This window comes from Palaemon carinicauda, chromosome 10 (assembly GCF_036898095.1).
Source record: "Palaemon carinicauda isolate YSFRI2023 chromosome 10, ASM3689809v2, whole genome shotgun sequence".
Classification (NCBI taxonomy): domain Eukaryota; kingdom Metazoa; phylum Arthropoda; class Malacostraca; order Decapoda; family Palaemonidae; genus Palaemon; species Palaemon carinicauda.
This window is the reverse complement of record NC_090734.1, coordinates 117,779,532-117,794,335: the sequence shown is the minus strand read 5'-3', so window position 1 is coordinate 117,794,335 and position 14,804 is coordinate 117,779,532. Positions and strand designations below refer to the sequence as shown.

The following is a 14,804-nucleotide window of genomic DNA, read 5'->3' as shown; positions in this document are numbered from 1 at the left end:
GAGAACTTCTCCCGTGGCATACCAGACGCTAGATCTGGAAGCAAGCTTGACCGGGGGAAACATGAAGGAAGTCTTTCCCAACTGCTTCTTAGACTGCAACCACTCTCCCAGTACCCTTAAAGCTCTCTTGGACGAGCGAGCGAGTACGAGCTTCGTAAAGGCAGGAGCTGCTGACTGCATGCCTAAAGCGAACTCAGAGGGAGGTGAGCGTGGTGCTGCAGACACAAACTGGTCTGGATACAAATCCTTAAAGAGCGCAAGCACTTTCCTAAAGTCTAAGGAGGGAGGCGTGGTCTTGGGTTCTTCGATGTCGGAGTGTTGGTCGTCAAGATGTGCAGCTTCGTCATCATCAGAGATACCATCGTCTGAATGTTGAGGAGGAAGAGACAACGGAGTGGGCTGGACGGCTGAGTCCGGCAGCACGGGTGCATGCGTGGCTGCACTGGACCCAACATCATGCCACTGTTGGTCAGTCTGAGAACTGGCAACAACCAAAGCTAAGTGGGTGCGCAAAGAGTCTACACCCGACTGTGGAAGGATAGCGGAGACCACCGTGGGTTGCGGAGGCTGACGCACCGCGTCAAAAAACGGCAGCCTAACTCCACCCTCCTGTTGTTGTGGTAGCTCACGCACGGCAACTGAGTGCTCCGTGCGTCTGTGGGAGTCAGCATGCGTCTGGCAGGGTCGACTGCGCATGGGTGGAGGAGCTCTCACAGCCGGAGTGTGGGAGCAGGCAGCCTCAGCGTCTGCTGTGCGCACAACCGTGGCAGGTTGTAGGTTAACGGGTGCAGCGTGAACCTTCTCCGCAGCCGGAGTGTGGGAGCAGGCAGCCTCAGCGTGAGCTGGGCGCACAACCGTGGCAGGTTGTAGGCTAACGGGAGCAGTGTCAACCTTCTCCGCACGAAACTCCTGCATAACCGCAGCTAACTGAGTCTGCATAGACTGCAGTAAAGACCACTTAGGGTCTACAAAAGCGGCAACAGACGGAGCTACTGTCCGTTGAGACTGAGGGTCTAAAACAGCGGGTGCGGCAACAGACGGAGTTACTGCCTGTTGCGGTACCTCTTTGCCTCTCTTGGGAGGTGTGCAGTCGTCGGAGGACTGCAGCGAGTCCGAACTGACCCAGTGGCTACACCTGGGCCGTTGGACTAGCTCGGAAGGGACCTTACGCTTAAGAGGCCGTGAGACCTTGGTCCATCGTTTCTGTCTAGAAACCTCTTCCGCAGACGAGGACAAAATGGGCTCACTCGTCTTCTTGTGGGTGGGACGATTTCTGTAAGATACGTCCGAAACCACGGAGGGTACGTCTGTACGCTGATTAAACCCTGTCGAACCCTTTGGTCGTGCGACATTGCTTCTCCCCTGGGCTTGGGAGCTTGCAAGAGGTCCCGGACTGGGAGGACGACAGGCACGAACAGACGCACCCTCATGCGTAACACTGACACTTTTCACTGCGCTGACACTCACTTCACTTCCCACTGCACTTTTACCTTTCAACTCTCTGACATCAGCCATGAGTTGATTGCGGTCATTAGCCAATGACTCGACTCTCTCACCTAGAGCCTGAATGGCACGCATCATATCCGCCATTGAAGGTTGATGAGAGCTAGCAGGGGGGTCGGGTGCAACCACTACAGGGGAAGGAATAGGTTGAGGGGCATGGGGAGAGGAAAAATCAATAGAGCGAGACGAACTCCTCCTGAGCCTATCCTTCTCTAGCCTACGTGCATATTTCAGGTATTCTTGAAACCCGAATTCCGAAAGCCCATCGCAATCCTCACATCGATCTTCCAATTGACAGGCTTTACCCCTACAATTGGAACAAACGGTGTGCGGATCGATAGAGGCCTTGGGAAGACGCCTTGAACAGTCCCTAGCGCTACATTTCCTGTACTTGGGGACTTGAGAAGGGTCAGACATCTTGAATTAGTCAAAGGGGGGAATTCAAAATCTATCCAAGTCGTCAACAAATAATCCAAATCCAAAAAAGAATGCAAGAAAGTATTGAAGATAACTTCTGCACAGCGATAGCTAATAACTAGAGATGAATACTTCACCAAATAACGTGAAATTCAATCCAGAAAACAAGAGCGTATTCAGTAGGTCTTGCCGGTGGCACGACAGAGAGAAAATTGGTTCTGTGTTGACATAGAGTACTTGAGTACCTACTCGACAGATGGCGCTGTTGATGTACACCCCCACCTGTATAGCGATCGCTGGCGTATTCCGCCCGTAGGTTTTTTCTGTCGGGCAGCAGAGCTGACAGCTATATGATCATCGGGTAAGTTTAATATTGAAAAAAGGCTTTTTAAAGGCCTGAAAACTGTAGTTACTTTAAAACAAAGGAGACTAGAGTTCCCTTGGAGGACAGGACTGTTCAAAACTCTTCCTTAATACTGAAAATTCTCACAAAGAGAAAAGGTTGACCCCTTTCAGTTTAAAGACCTGTCTCAAGGATGAGTGATAGCTTTCACTGGTGAAACTAAAAGGAGTTTCCCTCTGCATAGGAAAACCAAGATGTACACTTTTCAGTTAGATAGAGGCTCCTAGAATTGAAATACCCCTTCTATGGCACCAATCCCAGAAGATGCCTTATTTGGCCTGGTAGACTGCAGAGGACAATCTTCTTGGGTATCCAGATATCACTTGTACAGTGTTTAGCAAAAATCCTCTCCCTCCGAGATGCTGGATAACCTCCACCCATGAAAAGACAGGTATGTCAGGGAGTTATGATGTCCCTGAAGTTGGGGGTTGGCAGTGAAGATCCGGTCGATTGGATGGTTATCTTTGAGCGTCGGTTAATGGAATTAGGTCTTACTTCCTGTTGTACAGGAACTAGGCAATAAGAAGGTCATTCTGTGACCAGTGTCTCTTAAGACACCTTAGATGTATATGGCCATGAAAACTAGCTTTTCCAATTATGAATTGGCCTAAAAGTTTCTGCCATTAACGAGCCAGGCTAGAGGGTATTGAAGGTTTAGTAAATCATATGCCTAACTTTTGAGTCTGATACCTTGACCATCGGAAAGAAAGTATTTCCCCATTGTTATGGCCGCTCTCATTACTATGTACTTCATCATCTGCTTGGGCATGAGACTGAAAAGATTTACTACGATCCTCAGATCGTGAGAAATGAAGAGAAGTCTGTTGCGATGTTGCAGGATGCCGTTGGCATGCTCCTAGGGTGAGACAAGTGAACACCTGGGAGGTGGTCGACAGACCAATGCACAACTGAACTGAAAAGACCAAACCCATGAGCAAGAACCGGAGGAACTTCCTTGTAAAATGATGTACAGGGAACTGGAAATGTGCATCGATCAGGTTTAGAGAGAGCAGATAATTGTTCTTCCAGATGCCCTTTCTTAGGGTGCTTGCTATCTCCAATTTGAATGGTGTCTGTAGAACAAACTCATTTAATGATGAAAAGTCAATTACTGGTCTCCGGTCTCCTGTCAACTTTTTCACTAATAAAACTCTTACTATAGAAGCCTAGAGACAAGTTCAGAACTACCTAAAAGTATATTTCTGTCCATCTTCTGGACTTCTGCCTACAAGATGTGGTCTTTGCAAGATCCCTGTGAACAGTCACCGTGGTTTGAGTGAATGGAGGACGAGAGCTGATGAACGGGATGAGGTATCGGTGTTAGAGGACCCTCACCGCCCACTGCTTTGATACATGGTACTGTCACCTTGCTCACTGGCTTGAGAGGCATTCCCCGACACGGTAGTCGCAGGGGGTGACAGCCTTCCTAACAGGACATGGCCCCTCTCCTGCCTCTTCCCCTTCTCGGTAAGTCAAATTGGGTGCGAAAAGACTGAGCAGCACCCGTAAACCCTCTGGAGGACGATGCCAGTGGTGTTACTGACCTTCCCCTCACTACCATTTTCTTGAGTGCAGGCTTCAAGGGTGAGGTCGTTCTCGATTTCATTGTGGGCTCTGGTAGCACAAGTCCTGGCTCAACTTTCTCCATTTCTTAATTGTTCCCTCCACTTCCTCTGGTGGGAAAAGGGATGGATTGTTAATAACCAGAGCATTTCTTAAAGCTACAGCCTCCCGTTGTCCTATTTGCCTTATAAATTTTGTGGATATGGTATATATACTGTTTCAGAACAAAGTTAATTCATTGGTTTGCAGATTGGTGGGCCAGGAATAAGGCTCCCTTCACCCCAGGCAAAACTAAGTCAGTAAACTGCTTTTTCTTCTCTGGGCCCAAGAGGTCTTGAGAAGAGGCAGAGAAAGTCACCGTCCCTGACTAGTAATCCAACCATGATGTTGCTTGGAGGCTAGCCATAGCCATAGCTTCTGTTTGTCGATTTCTCCAACAAGGTTCCAAGTGTTTGCGTGAAGACTGCTGCATACACTGATATAAGTGAAGGAGCAGAGCGAGGGTGAGTTGATATTTTATTTGAAAATCTGGCATTAATTGAGTTCGTTCTGTCGGAAATTTGTAAGTCTGCATTGTCAATTGATTCCTTGGCTAGATCTGGCCAAGGAAGCTCTAAAATTGTCTCGAATATTTGCGTTGTACCAAATATATTTTCAAAGGCTGTCTTATTGCCTTTCTTTGGCATTTAAGGTGGTTCTCCTAAGTCATTCCCATCTGATCAGGATTAAGACTCTCAGGAAAGCCAACTCACATTCTGTCTCTGTTGGCCACTCCGTTGTGGGGGCCAAGTCCAGTACCAGAACTGTACCTCGACAATATTCCGGAGATTCATCTTCATCAGTGTTTCATTTAGCAGATCTAGAGGTTCCATTTTTTCTCATACGTCTTGGACGAGGAAGTGGAAGCTTGTGGCCTTAGAAGGGCTTGCATGGTCACTCATGAAGTACCCTATAGTCCAAAGAAGTCTAAAGGCGTACCATAGCATCGTCAACTGCAAGTAAATGATAAACAGCAGAGGGGCTCCTCCAGAGGGTGAGGTTCATCTGTTTTCTAGGGGAAACAAGCAAGTCTCTCCACCCAGAGACTTGACCAAGAATTCACCCCCCCCCTCTTCCCCCAAGAAAAGAGGACAGAGTACCAGGGATCAAAAGAACAGGTTTATTAGCTTTCTTCGACCTCTAGGATAAGTCCGAGGGGAGAGAATCGTGCTTAACCTCCCTTTTTTCCCTTCCTTCCATATACCTGCCATTGAAAGGGTGCAATCCTCACAGCGAAAATCTAAACGGCAAACATGGCCCGGGCATCAAGGACACAAAGTATGAGGATCCACCTCTCTTGCCACTCATGGAAGTGTCCATTTAGTAACAATCTTAGGGAAGGCCCATATTTTCAAAAGATAATTAAAGTTAGAAAAAGCCAAGTTTGTACGAGTACTGACAAGACATCTGCTTTAGTCAGTAGCAAGAATCAAAGTGACTATTCAATGAACCGGCAAGGGGGTGGGGCTTCCTCATTACCGACAACTCCTGACACTGCTTTAAAAGTGAAGTAGCAGAGTTCCAGCTGCGATAAAATAAATCTATTAAGTAAAGAACCTAGCTTTGGATTCTTCTTGGAACAAACATGCATTTTCATCAATGTTATTCCCATTGCAGGTTAAACAATTTTAGAGTATTCAAGGCACTTAAAAGTGAGAAGGTTTATACAAGCCATACCCCATGGCAAGTCATTGATTTGAAGACCTGAGTCAATAAATTAAAAAAAAATACTTTTTGATCTGAAAGCCCAGCACTGGGGTGGCCTGGGAGGTATTCAGTGCCAAAATGGGAAACACCACAGCTGCAATGTGAAGATGAAAGAGGAAACAGAAGTCTATTAAAGGGCCACAAGAAGGGAGTGTAGCAGGGGGAGGGATTACAAGACCTTCAAGTAATCCCTAAAGTGCATCACTTGAGGTGCAATGACAGCAAGGTACCAGAGGAAAAGAAAATCAAATTAACCTCCCCTCATTCCTTATACAACAAATCTTGATAGTTTGTCTTCTTTAGACTTTCTATTATATTTATACCTATCAATAGTGTAAAATGTAAAAAAAAAAATTATATCTTGACCATTTTTTAACAAACAAAATCCCAAGTCAAAATTGACAACACAAAACCACTCAAGTTATGTCTGTAGAAGTTGTTTGATCTGTAATTTTTTTCTTTATTAAAAGTATCTCAAATTCTGAAAATTCACACTTGAACTCTAAAGTAAATTACATGTACTGTTCTGTACATGCAGAACTTTACATTGTTGAAATCATGTCAAATGGGTTGTGGGCCTAGGTAGTAACGTGCCTGACTGGCGAACGCCAGAATGGGGTTCATCCCGCTCAACCTTGTTAGTTTTTATGGTCGCTGCTACCTCATCATCTTTGTGGGATACAGATGGAGGTTTGGGGGAGACTACAGGTCATATTTGCCGAGTCATCAGCAGCCATTACCTGGCCCTCCTTGATCCTAGCTTGAGTGGAAATGGCTTGGGTGCTGATCGTGTGTATATATGGTCAGTCTCTAGGGCATTGTCCTGCTCAATAGGGCAATGTCACTGTCCCTTGCCTCTGCCATTTAGGAGTGACCTTAAAACCTTTAAATGTGCTTCCCTGTTTCACAAACTCTGTACAGCTAATTATACAAGATCCTCTGACTCCTTCTCTGTACCTGTAGCATTTAAAACTTGCATTTCTCTAAGAATAACCTCAAACTAACTTACTTCACTTGGACTAAGCTATAAATTTTTACATGTGCACAATCACTAGTAAGCATCAATTTCTCCATTGAACTAACCTAGGATTAACAATCATTCCTCATCCGCAATGGAATTAACTTAATTGTGTTGTTTCCGTTAGTCATTATGAAAAAAGCAGTCATCGTAAAAATAAGAAGTTGTTGTATTCAAAACCTAGTAATGACATTGAAATACGATCAAAATGCTGTAGCTTTTGTTTACTAGGATTTCTGCACACGCATAAAACATCATTTTTCAATACCACTTTTATAGAATCATTCGTAGTTGTGTTCATCGTACTACAAGTACCTCCCGACTAGATATTTTTTTTTTATTTTTATCTGTATGTTATGGAATGTAAAATTAACCCTCTAAATTGGTTTTGGTCTGATGTAAATCACTTTGCTTGCAAATAAACATCATCTTATTGTTGCCATACCCTGGCAAGGCCCACGGAGCAGTATTTTGATATTCTATTCATCTAATTCATTGCTAGTACATTTTGTATTTGCTTTGCCGTAGCTCCCTTTGCTTGCGATTTAACATTATTTAATTGGTCCTATGTTTTAGCAAGCACAACAGGATTCACTATGCAACTTAGCTCCTTGGGCTAGTATTTCGCTGCTAATTATCAATTGTACAAACTTAATAAATGGAGTTGTAACTTTCCACTCTAGTTTCTGGGGTAAATACACATTTAACAAAGGGGCAAGATGAAATTTTGCATTCCAGCCTCTATTCTAACATGGACTTTGCTTCCATTTCTAATTGTCAGACTAAATACTATTTCAAAACATCTCTCATTATCAACATGAAAAATAAAACAAAGAGTTGTAATTACATTGTATATTTAAATATTGAAAACAAATAACCAAGAGATTTAGAAAACAAAATGTTGGGCCCTTTTTTGTTCGAACAAATAACTTATGGCCGAAGCACCACCTATCCTTCCACCAGATGTTAGGAGAAGATAGCATATGTAGCAAAGGGTATTATTTTACTGTATTACAGAGCAATGTAACCTAAGAAAAAAACTACCTTTTCTTATAGAAAAATTACGCTCTTCGAAAATGACACGTTCCCGTCGCTATAATGTTTTCAACCTAAGGTAAAAGGGATTCAAAATGGTGTATTGGCAAAGATATATTCAATTATGCCATTTCCAATATCCTAACTAACATTGCACTGTTTTATAATTAAACCCTGTAAAATCAAAAGTCTACCGTACCCTGAACAAACTTTCCTCCAAATCTTTAGGTAGCTTTCAAATCAATGACATGCCCCACCATTCACCGCAAACAATGAATTGGAATGAACTAAAGGAACTGCCCTCATAATCAACCATTTCCAAATTGGGCGTTATGAAAATTATCATAATTCCATTGGCGAAAGATGAGGTTAAGTCAGAAGGCTTTAAATGAAACGCGTAAATATAGGAGTGCCTGCCGTATCATATGCAAATAGCAGTACAATATAATGGACCTCCTTCTCATGACAAAAGATGTATCTAAATCACGATGCAAACGACAATTAAACACCTGCAGGCATATTCACGAGACAATGAATAGCTCAGAATCACGCCAAAATGAAACGTGGATATTAAAGATAGATGTGCGTGGCACTACCAAAATAAACAGTTCAAATGCTCCTTCGGCGAAACCAGCTGATGAAGAAGACCTTTGTTTCTGTTTATATTATTCACGCTGTAATTACACCAGAGATGAGTCATAGCTATTTACCTTTCCAGAGGCCGTGCCCCCCGCTACTCCTATCAGGAACGGTGTCTTGGGGCCAAAGCCATTCGTAATACCATTGTGAAGTCTATTGTTCAGGTCGTCGGACTTGTGCGTGGACATGCTACGAATGTACTCGGGACCTCTGTTGCAAAGTAACTGGGTCTTGGGACTTGCCGAGAATGAGAGGCGATGAAAGTCCCTACATCTTTTGCTATATAAAGTTAGACTTGTTTCTTTTCTAAGAAATCCTTCGTTTGCATAAAGGTATAACGATGAGTAATATCGTCTGCAGGTAGTAAATGTCCTAGTTGTATGAAATCCCCGAGAAAATCCGAGTGAATTCATGGTATAGAGAATACACGTGCTCGACTGCTGGCAATAATCAACTTCTGAAAAGTGTATTACCCACGTCGATCGATATGCATGTACCTCTTTTAAGATGTCCTCAACTCCCTCGATTGCTACTGAACCTACGAAATATTTCATCTTTGTGATATAAAAGAAGGATTATGTAAAAGACCGCAACTAGTTTCATTTGTACATAATAGCTGAGAATCATTGACAAGTGACAACGATTCACGTTAGCCGGGTTGTTCTGCGTCAACAAGCTTATCTGTCAAACTGATGTCTGTGGGTCTGATGTATTGTTATTTCCGGACACGTTTCGTTACTATTTCTAGTATCATTTTATTGTTACACTTCTTGTAAACATATTACGTGTATTTAAAAATTGTGTCCGTATAACAGTGCAATATATTAAATAGAACTCAAAGTTGCTGATGTAAGTTTAACTAGATCGTACCAGGATTTCAACTGCGGCATTAATCTGACATTCATCATATATGAAAAATTCCCTGTGGATAAGTATCAGACTATCAGTTTGCACTTGTGTGTGAGCACGCGCGCGCGTGTGCGGAAGTGCGTGTAGTGTGTGTGTGTGCGCGCGTGCTTGTGTGTGTATGTGCGTGTAAGCATATATATATATATATATATATATATATATATATATATATATATATATATATATATATATATATATGTGTGTGTGTGTGTGTGTGTGTGTGAATTTTATATTGTTCCTTTCTTGCAAGAATGCACGCAAAGATCCCAGAACCGTATAGCAGATGACTAATCGGATTATTCAGTTGTTTCTAGTTTCGTAGTGAGGCAATTGTCGCAATGAATAAATAACGTATGCCGTGATGGCAACATTGCCACTGAATGTGTAATGGCGTTGATGGTAGTTGTTAAACAAATATTGATATTAGCAACAATATATGACGAATTGGTTTCTCTGAAATTAGCATCTCGTTAAGGATATCTATGACGTTAACCACGGTTATTGTATAATGAAATATACATTTGTTTTTAATTTAACCGAAAGAACTCAATAAAATTATGTTTTCGACTTAGGTTAACTTTTTGAAATATCCTATATTATTATTATTATTATTATTATTATTATTATTTTTGCTATCATTATCATTTTTATGATTATTGTTATTGTTATTATCATCATTATTAGTATTACTATTATTATTATTGTTATTATTACAAGCTAAGTTACAACCAAAGTTGTAAAAGTAAGATGCTAACAAGGAAAAATAGCCCAGCGAGGAAAGGAAATAAGGAAATACAAACCTACAAGAGAATAAACAATCAAAATAAAATATACTAAGGACAGTAACAACATTAGATTAGATCTTCTATATATAAACTATAAAAAAAATAAAAAAAGGACAGGCGTAACTAGGGGTCAAGGGAGGCGGTTCGTGTCCTGGGCACAGATCTTAAGGGGGCGCCAAAATGAGTTTGGGAAACAATCTATGTGGCTTACATGAAAGGTGAGAGAAAAAAATATTTTGTAAACAGTATCACTATTATATATATATATATATATATATATATATATATATATATATATATATATATATATATATATATATGTGTGTGTGTGTGTGTGTGTGTGTGTGTGTATCAGTATATACATATATATACATACACACATATATATATATATATATATATTATATATATAAATATATATATTATATATATATATATATATATATATATATGTATATATATATATATATATATATATATATATATATATATATACACCGGTATACCTATCTATCAATATACAGTATATAAATATAAATATATATATATATATATATATATATATATATATATACATATATATATATATATATATATATACGCTGGTATATCTATCTATATATATATATATATATATATATATATATATATATATATATATATATATACACCAGTATATCTATTTACCTATCTATATATATATATATATATATATATATATATATATATATATATGTCTATACACTGGTATATCTATCTATCTATCTATCTATATATATATATATATATATATATATATATATATATATATATATATATCGGTATATCTATCAATCTATCTATCTACCTCTCTCAAAATATCTATCGATTTATATATGTATATATATATATATATATATATATATATATATATATATATATATATATATATATATATATATATATATATATATATATATACACCGGTATATCTATCTATCTATATATATATATATATATATATATATATATGTATGTATATATATATATATATATATATATATATATATATATATATATATATATATGCATTAAAGGTGATAGCCTTAGTAGCGTCAGTGTGTTAATACAGAAATCACGTCTTGCCTTCGCTTAGGTTTTCAAATGTAAGCCGTTGGTTTAATAAAAAAAAATCCATTTCTTCATGTTTTATTCACTACAGCACTGTTTCGACAAAACCACTGGAAAAAACTATATCTTTATAAAAGGATTACTAGTTAACATAAGTTTGCAATTCCTTTTAAACATGAGCTTCTACTGATAGTATGATTAATTAAGTTGATATTATATTCTAAAGAAATTAAAAATGTAATAATAAAAATGAGAAGGTGAAAATTTTCAAAATTCAGAGATCCAAATAAAGAGAAAGAGCGATGGCGGTAAATTCTTTGCAGAATATTAAATTGCATCAAATTCCTAGCTAATAAAAAAAAAATAGCTTTTTTGAGGTCATAACGAGAACATACATGACGCTGATAACAGAAAAACTGGAAATTTCCTTGGCCTGGTGAAACTAATGGCTGAACTCGACCTTATAATGATGAATCACTTGGATTATGTAGAACAGAAAGCTGGATCTGTCATAACTGCATTCTTTAGTACAGAATGAATTTATGCAACTCTTAGCATCAAACTGCAAGGAACAAATTACTTGATGATATCCGTCGAGCAATGTAGGCTACTGTGGGCTTTCATTTCATTGTACTCACGACATTGCCTATATTATTATTATTATTATTATTATTATTATTATTATTATAATTATTATTATTATTATTATTATTATTATTATTATCATTATTATTATTATTATTATTATTAGCTAAGCTACAACCCTAGTTGGAAAAGCAAGATGCCATAAGCCCAAGGGCTCCAACAAGGAAAAAATAACCCAGCGAGGAAAGGGAATGAGGAAATAAATAAACGAAATAAGAAGTAAAGAATAATTAAAGCAAAACATTTTAAAAACATGAACAACTTTAAAACATATTTCATATATAAACTATAAAAAGGCTTGTGTCAGCCTGTTCAACATAAAAAAAACATTTGCTGCAAGTTTGAGCTTTTGAAGTTCTACTGATTCAATTACCCGATTAGGAAGATCATTTCACAACTTGGTCACAGCTGGAATAAAACTTCTAGAGTACTGTGTAGTACTGAGCCTCATGATGGAGAAGGCCTGACTATTAGAATTAAGTGCATACCCAGTATTACGAACAGGATGGAACTGTCCGGGAATATCTAAATGTAAAGGATGGTCAGAATTATAAAGAATATTATGCAGCATGCACAATGAACTAATTGAATGACGGTGCCAGAGAATAATGTCTAGATCAGGAATAATTCAATAGACTGTAAGTTCCTGTGCAACAAATTGAGATGAGAATCAGCAGCTGAAGACCAGACAAGAGAACAATACTCGAATCAAGGTAGAATGAAGGAATTAAAACACTTCTTCAGAATAGAGTTATCACCGAAAATCTGAAAAGACTTTCTCAATAAACCATTTTTTTTTGTGCAATTGAAGAATACACAGACCTAATGTGTATCTAAAAAGTAAATTTTCTGTCGAAAATCACACCTAAAGAAACATTATCAATGGTGAGATCCGGATGTTGAGAAGTAACTGTCCTAGACCTGCTTACAATCATACTTGGAGTTTTGTTAGGATTCAACTTCATACCCTATAATTTGCACCATGCACCAATTTTAGCTAGATCTCTATTAAGGGATTCAGCAATACCAGATCTACATTCAGAAGATGGAATTGATGCAAAGAGAGTAGCATCATCTGCATATGCAACAAGCTTGTTTTCTAGACCAAACCACATGCCATGTGTATATAATATGATGCTTAGAAACAACCCACCCACTCCCAGCTGCTTAAGTTTGAAAACAAGAACCTCATGATTACACGGTCAAAGGTAGATGTCTGAATCTGTGAGTATGTTGATATGAACGTTGACAAAAAAAAAAAAAAAAAAAAAACAGTAACTGTAAAAGACATTTCTTGGTTTCATTGAAGTCAAACATAGAGATGCAGTAAGCATAGTAGAAGTTATATGTAATGAGCCAGAAAAGGACAATATGCAACTAAGGTAATGTCGGTCGCAGTGTTACGACAATCTTGCAGTCATGGCAGGACATAAATCTGGTGTGCATCTGAGTATCATTGAAAAGAACCGTGAAGTTGTATTTGTTTATTGTGACAACCAATTACTTAATCTAGCTGGTATTCATACAGCCAGTGAAGAATCAGCCACATAAACCTTTTTTGGCACATTAGATGAAATGTACAATTTCTTCTCAAGCTAAACAATGCGATGGGACAAGATGAGGAAAGCCATGCCAATTAATTACACTAAAATCTGAATCTGAAACCCGATGGAGTGCAAGAGAAGAGGTAGTTAAACCAATTTGTCACTACTTTGATGACTTTGTTATTCTATTGAAAGAAATGTCTCCTGATCTGAAAGAAAATGTAGATATAAGAAGTGTAGCCAGTCAGCTATTGCACCGGATTCTTACCTTTCATTTCCTTGCATTACTTTTCTTATGGAATCTTCTATTATAAAAAATAGACCGCATTCTAAAGAGACTTCAAGACCATCAAAATACTTCCACAATGCTGTGGAAGATTTAACTAGAAGTGTATTTCAATGAAAACAGAGAAACAATCTGTAACGAGTCACTCAGTGCAGCATTAGACCTATACGAGAATTATGATGTTATGGTAGAGCTGAGGACCAGAAGAAAGAAAAGGATGGCAGGAGAAACAGCTACTAATGCAAGTCTCAGGGCAAAACAAGAGGTAACGCGTGTAATGAAAGGTACAGTTGGCATCATTAATTCCGGTACACTTCATGGGAAACTAAGGAGACGTCTGATAGCTTTACACTGTACAAGGTAACGCCGTATAAGAAAAGAGAAAGTGTTGGCAACGCTGCCTGTAAAACAAAGTCGGTGAGCTTGTAAACACGTGATCAAGTGCATTTTTGTGAATTTTACGAACGGCTGCATAGAAATATAATTACGTAATTGCTCAACAGAATTTTGTGATATTAATAAAAAAAATGATTTTGATCACGTGTTTACGAGTTCAGAGACTGTTTTACTGGCAGTTACAAGTGAAAAGTCATGTCTGAGGCCTTTGTTCTGCATTGGACTAGTAACGGATACTGCTGATGATTTTATATATATATATATATATATATATATATATATATATATATATATATATATATATATATATATATATATATATATATATTCCTAGGGCCAGGGGAATGGCGGTGTATATTAGGACCGAGTACCCTGCTTCTCATAAGTCCTGCTATCAATGTGGATGTCATGAGATTCAGGTAATAAAAGTTTGTGGCAGGCATAACAACTTTTATTTGTGTTCAATCTACCGGAATCCAGACATGGATGATTCTATCTTCGATTGTCTTCTTACCATTATGGCTAAGATACAAGAAGATGATAGAAAGGCTTCGTTTGTCTTTGTTGGTGATTTTAATGCACACCATAGGGAGTGGTTGAGTTCTATCTCTCCTACCGATCGCCATGGCTTAAGAGCTTTAGACTTTGCCTCTGAATCAGGCTGTGAGCAAATCATAAATGAAGCTACTCACAGGTCTGGTAATTGCTTGGACCTCGTATACACTGACTCCCCTGGCGTTATAACTAGTAAGGTTGGTTCTCCAGTCGGGACTTCTGATCATGCCTTGATTTCATTATTAGTGAA

At 38.6% G+C, this 14,804-nt stretch overlaps 1 protein-coding gene across 2 annotated transcripts in view; it reads right to left on the bottom strand.

Annotated features, from left to right (window-relative positions):
- Positions 1–8,893, bottom strand: part of Uck (Uridine-cytidine kinase) — a 72,834-nt gene extending 63,941 nt beyond the window's left edge. For both annotated transcript variants that reach the window (XM_068381748.1, XM_068381749.1), the window contains exon 1: positions 8,396–8,893. In XM_068381748.1, the coding sequence (XP_068237849.1) occupies positions 8,396–8,878 (483 nt within the window). In that variant the 5' untranslated portion in view covers positions 8,879–8,893. The remainder of the gene's footprint in view (positions 1–8,395) is intronic.
- Positions 8,894–14,804: the final 5,911 nt, after the last annotated feature.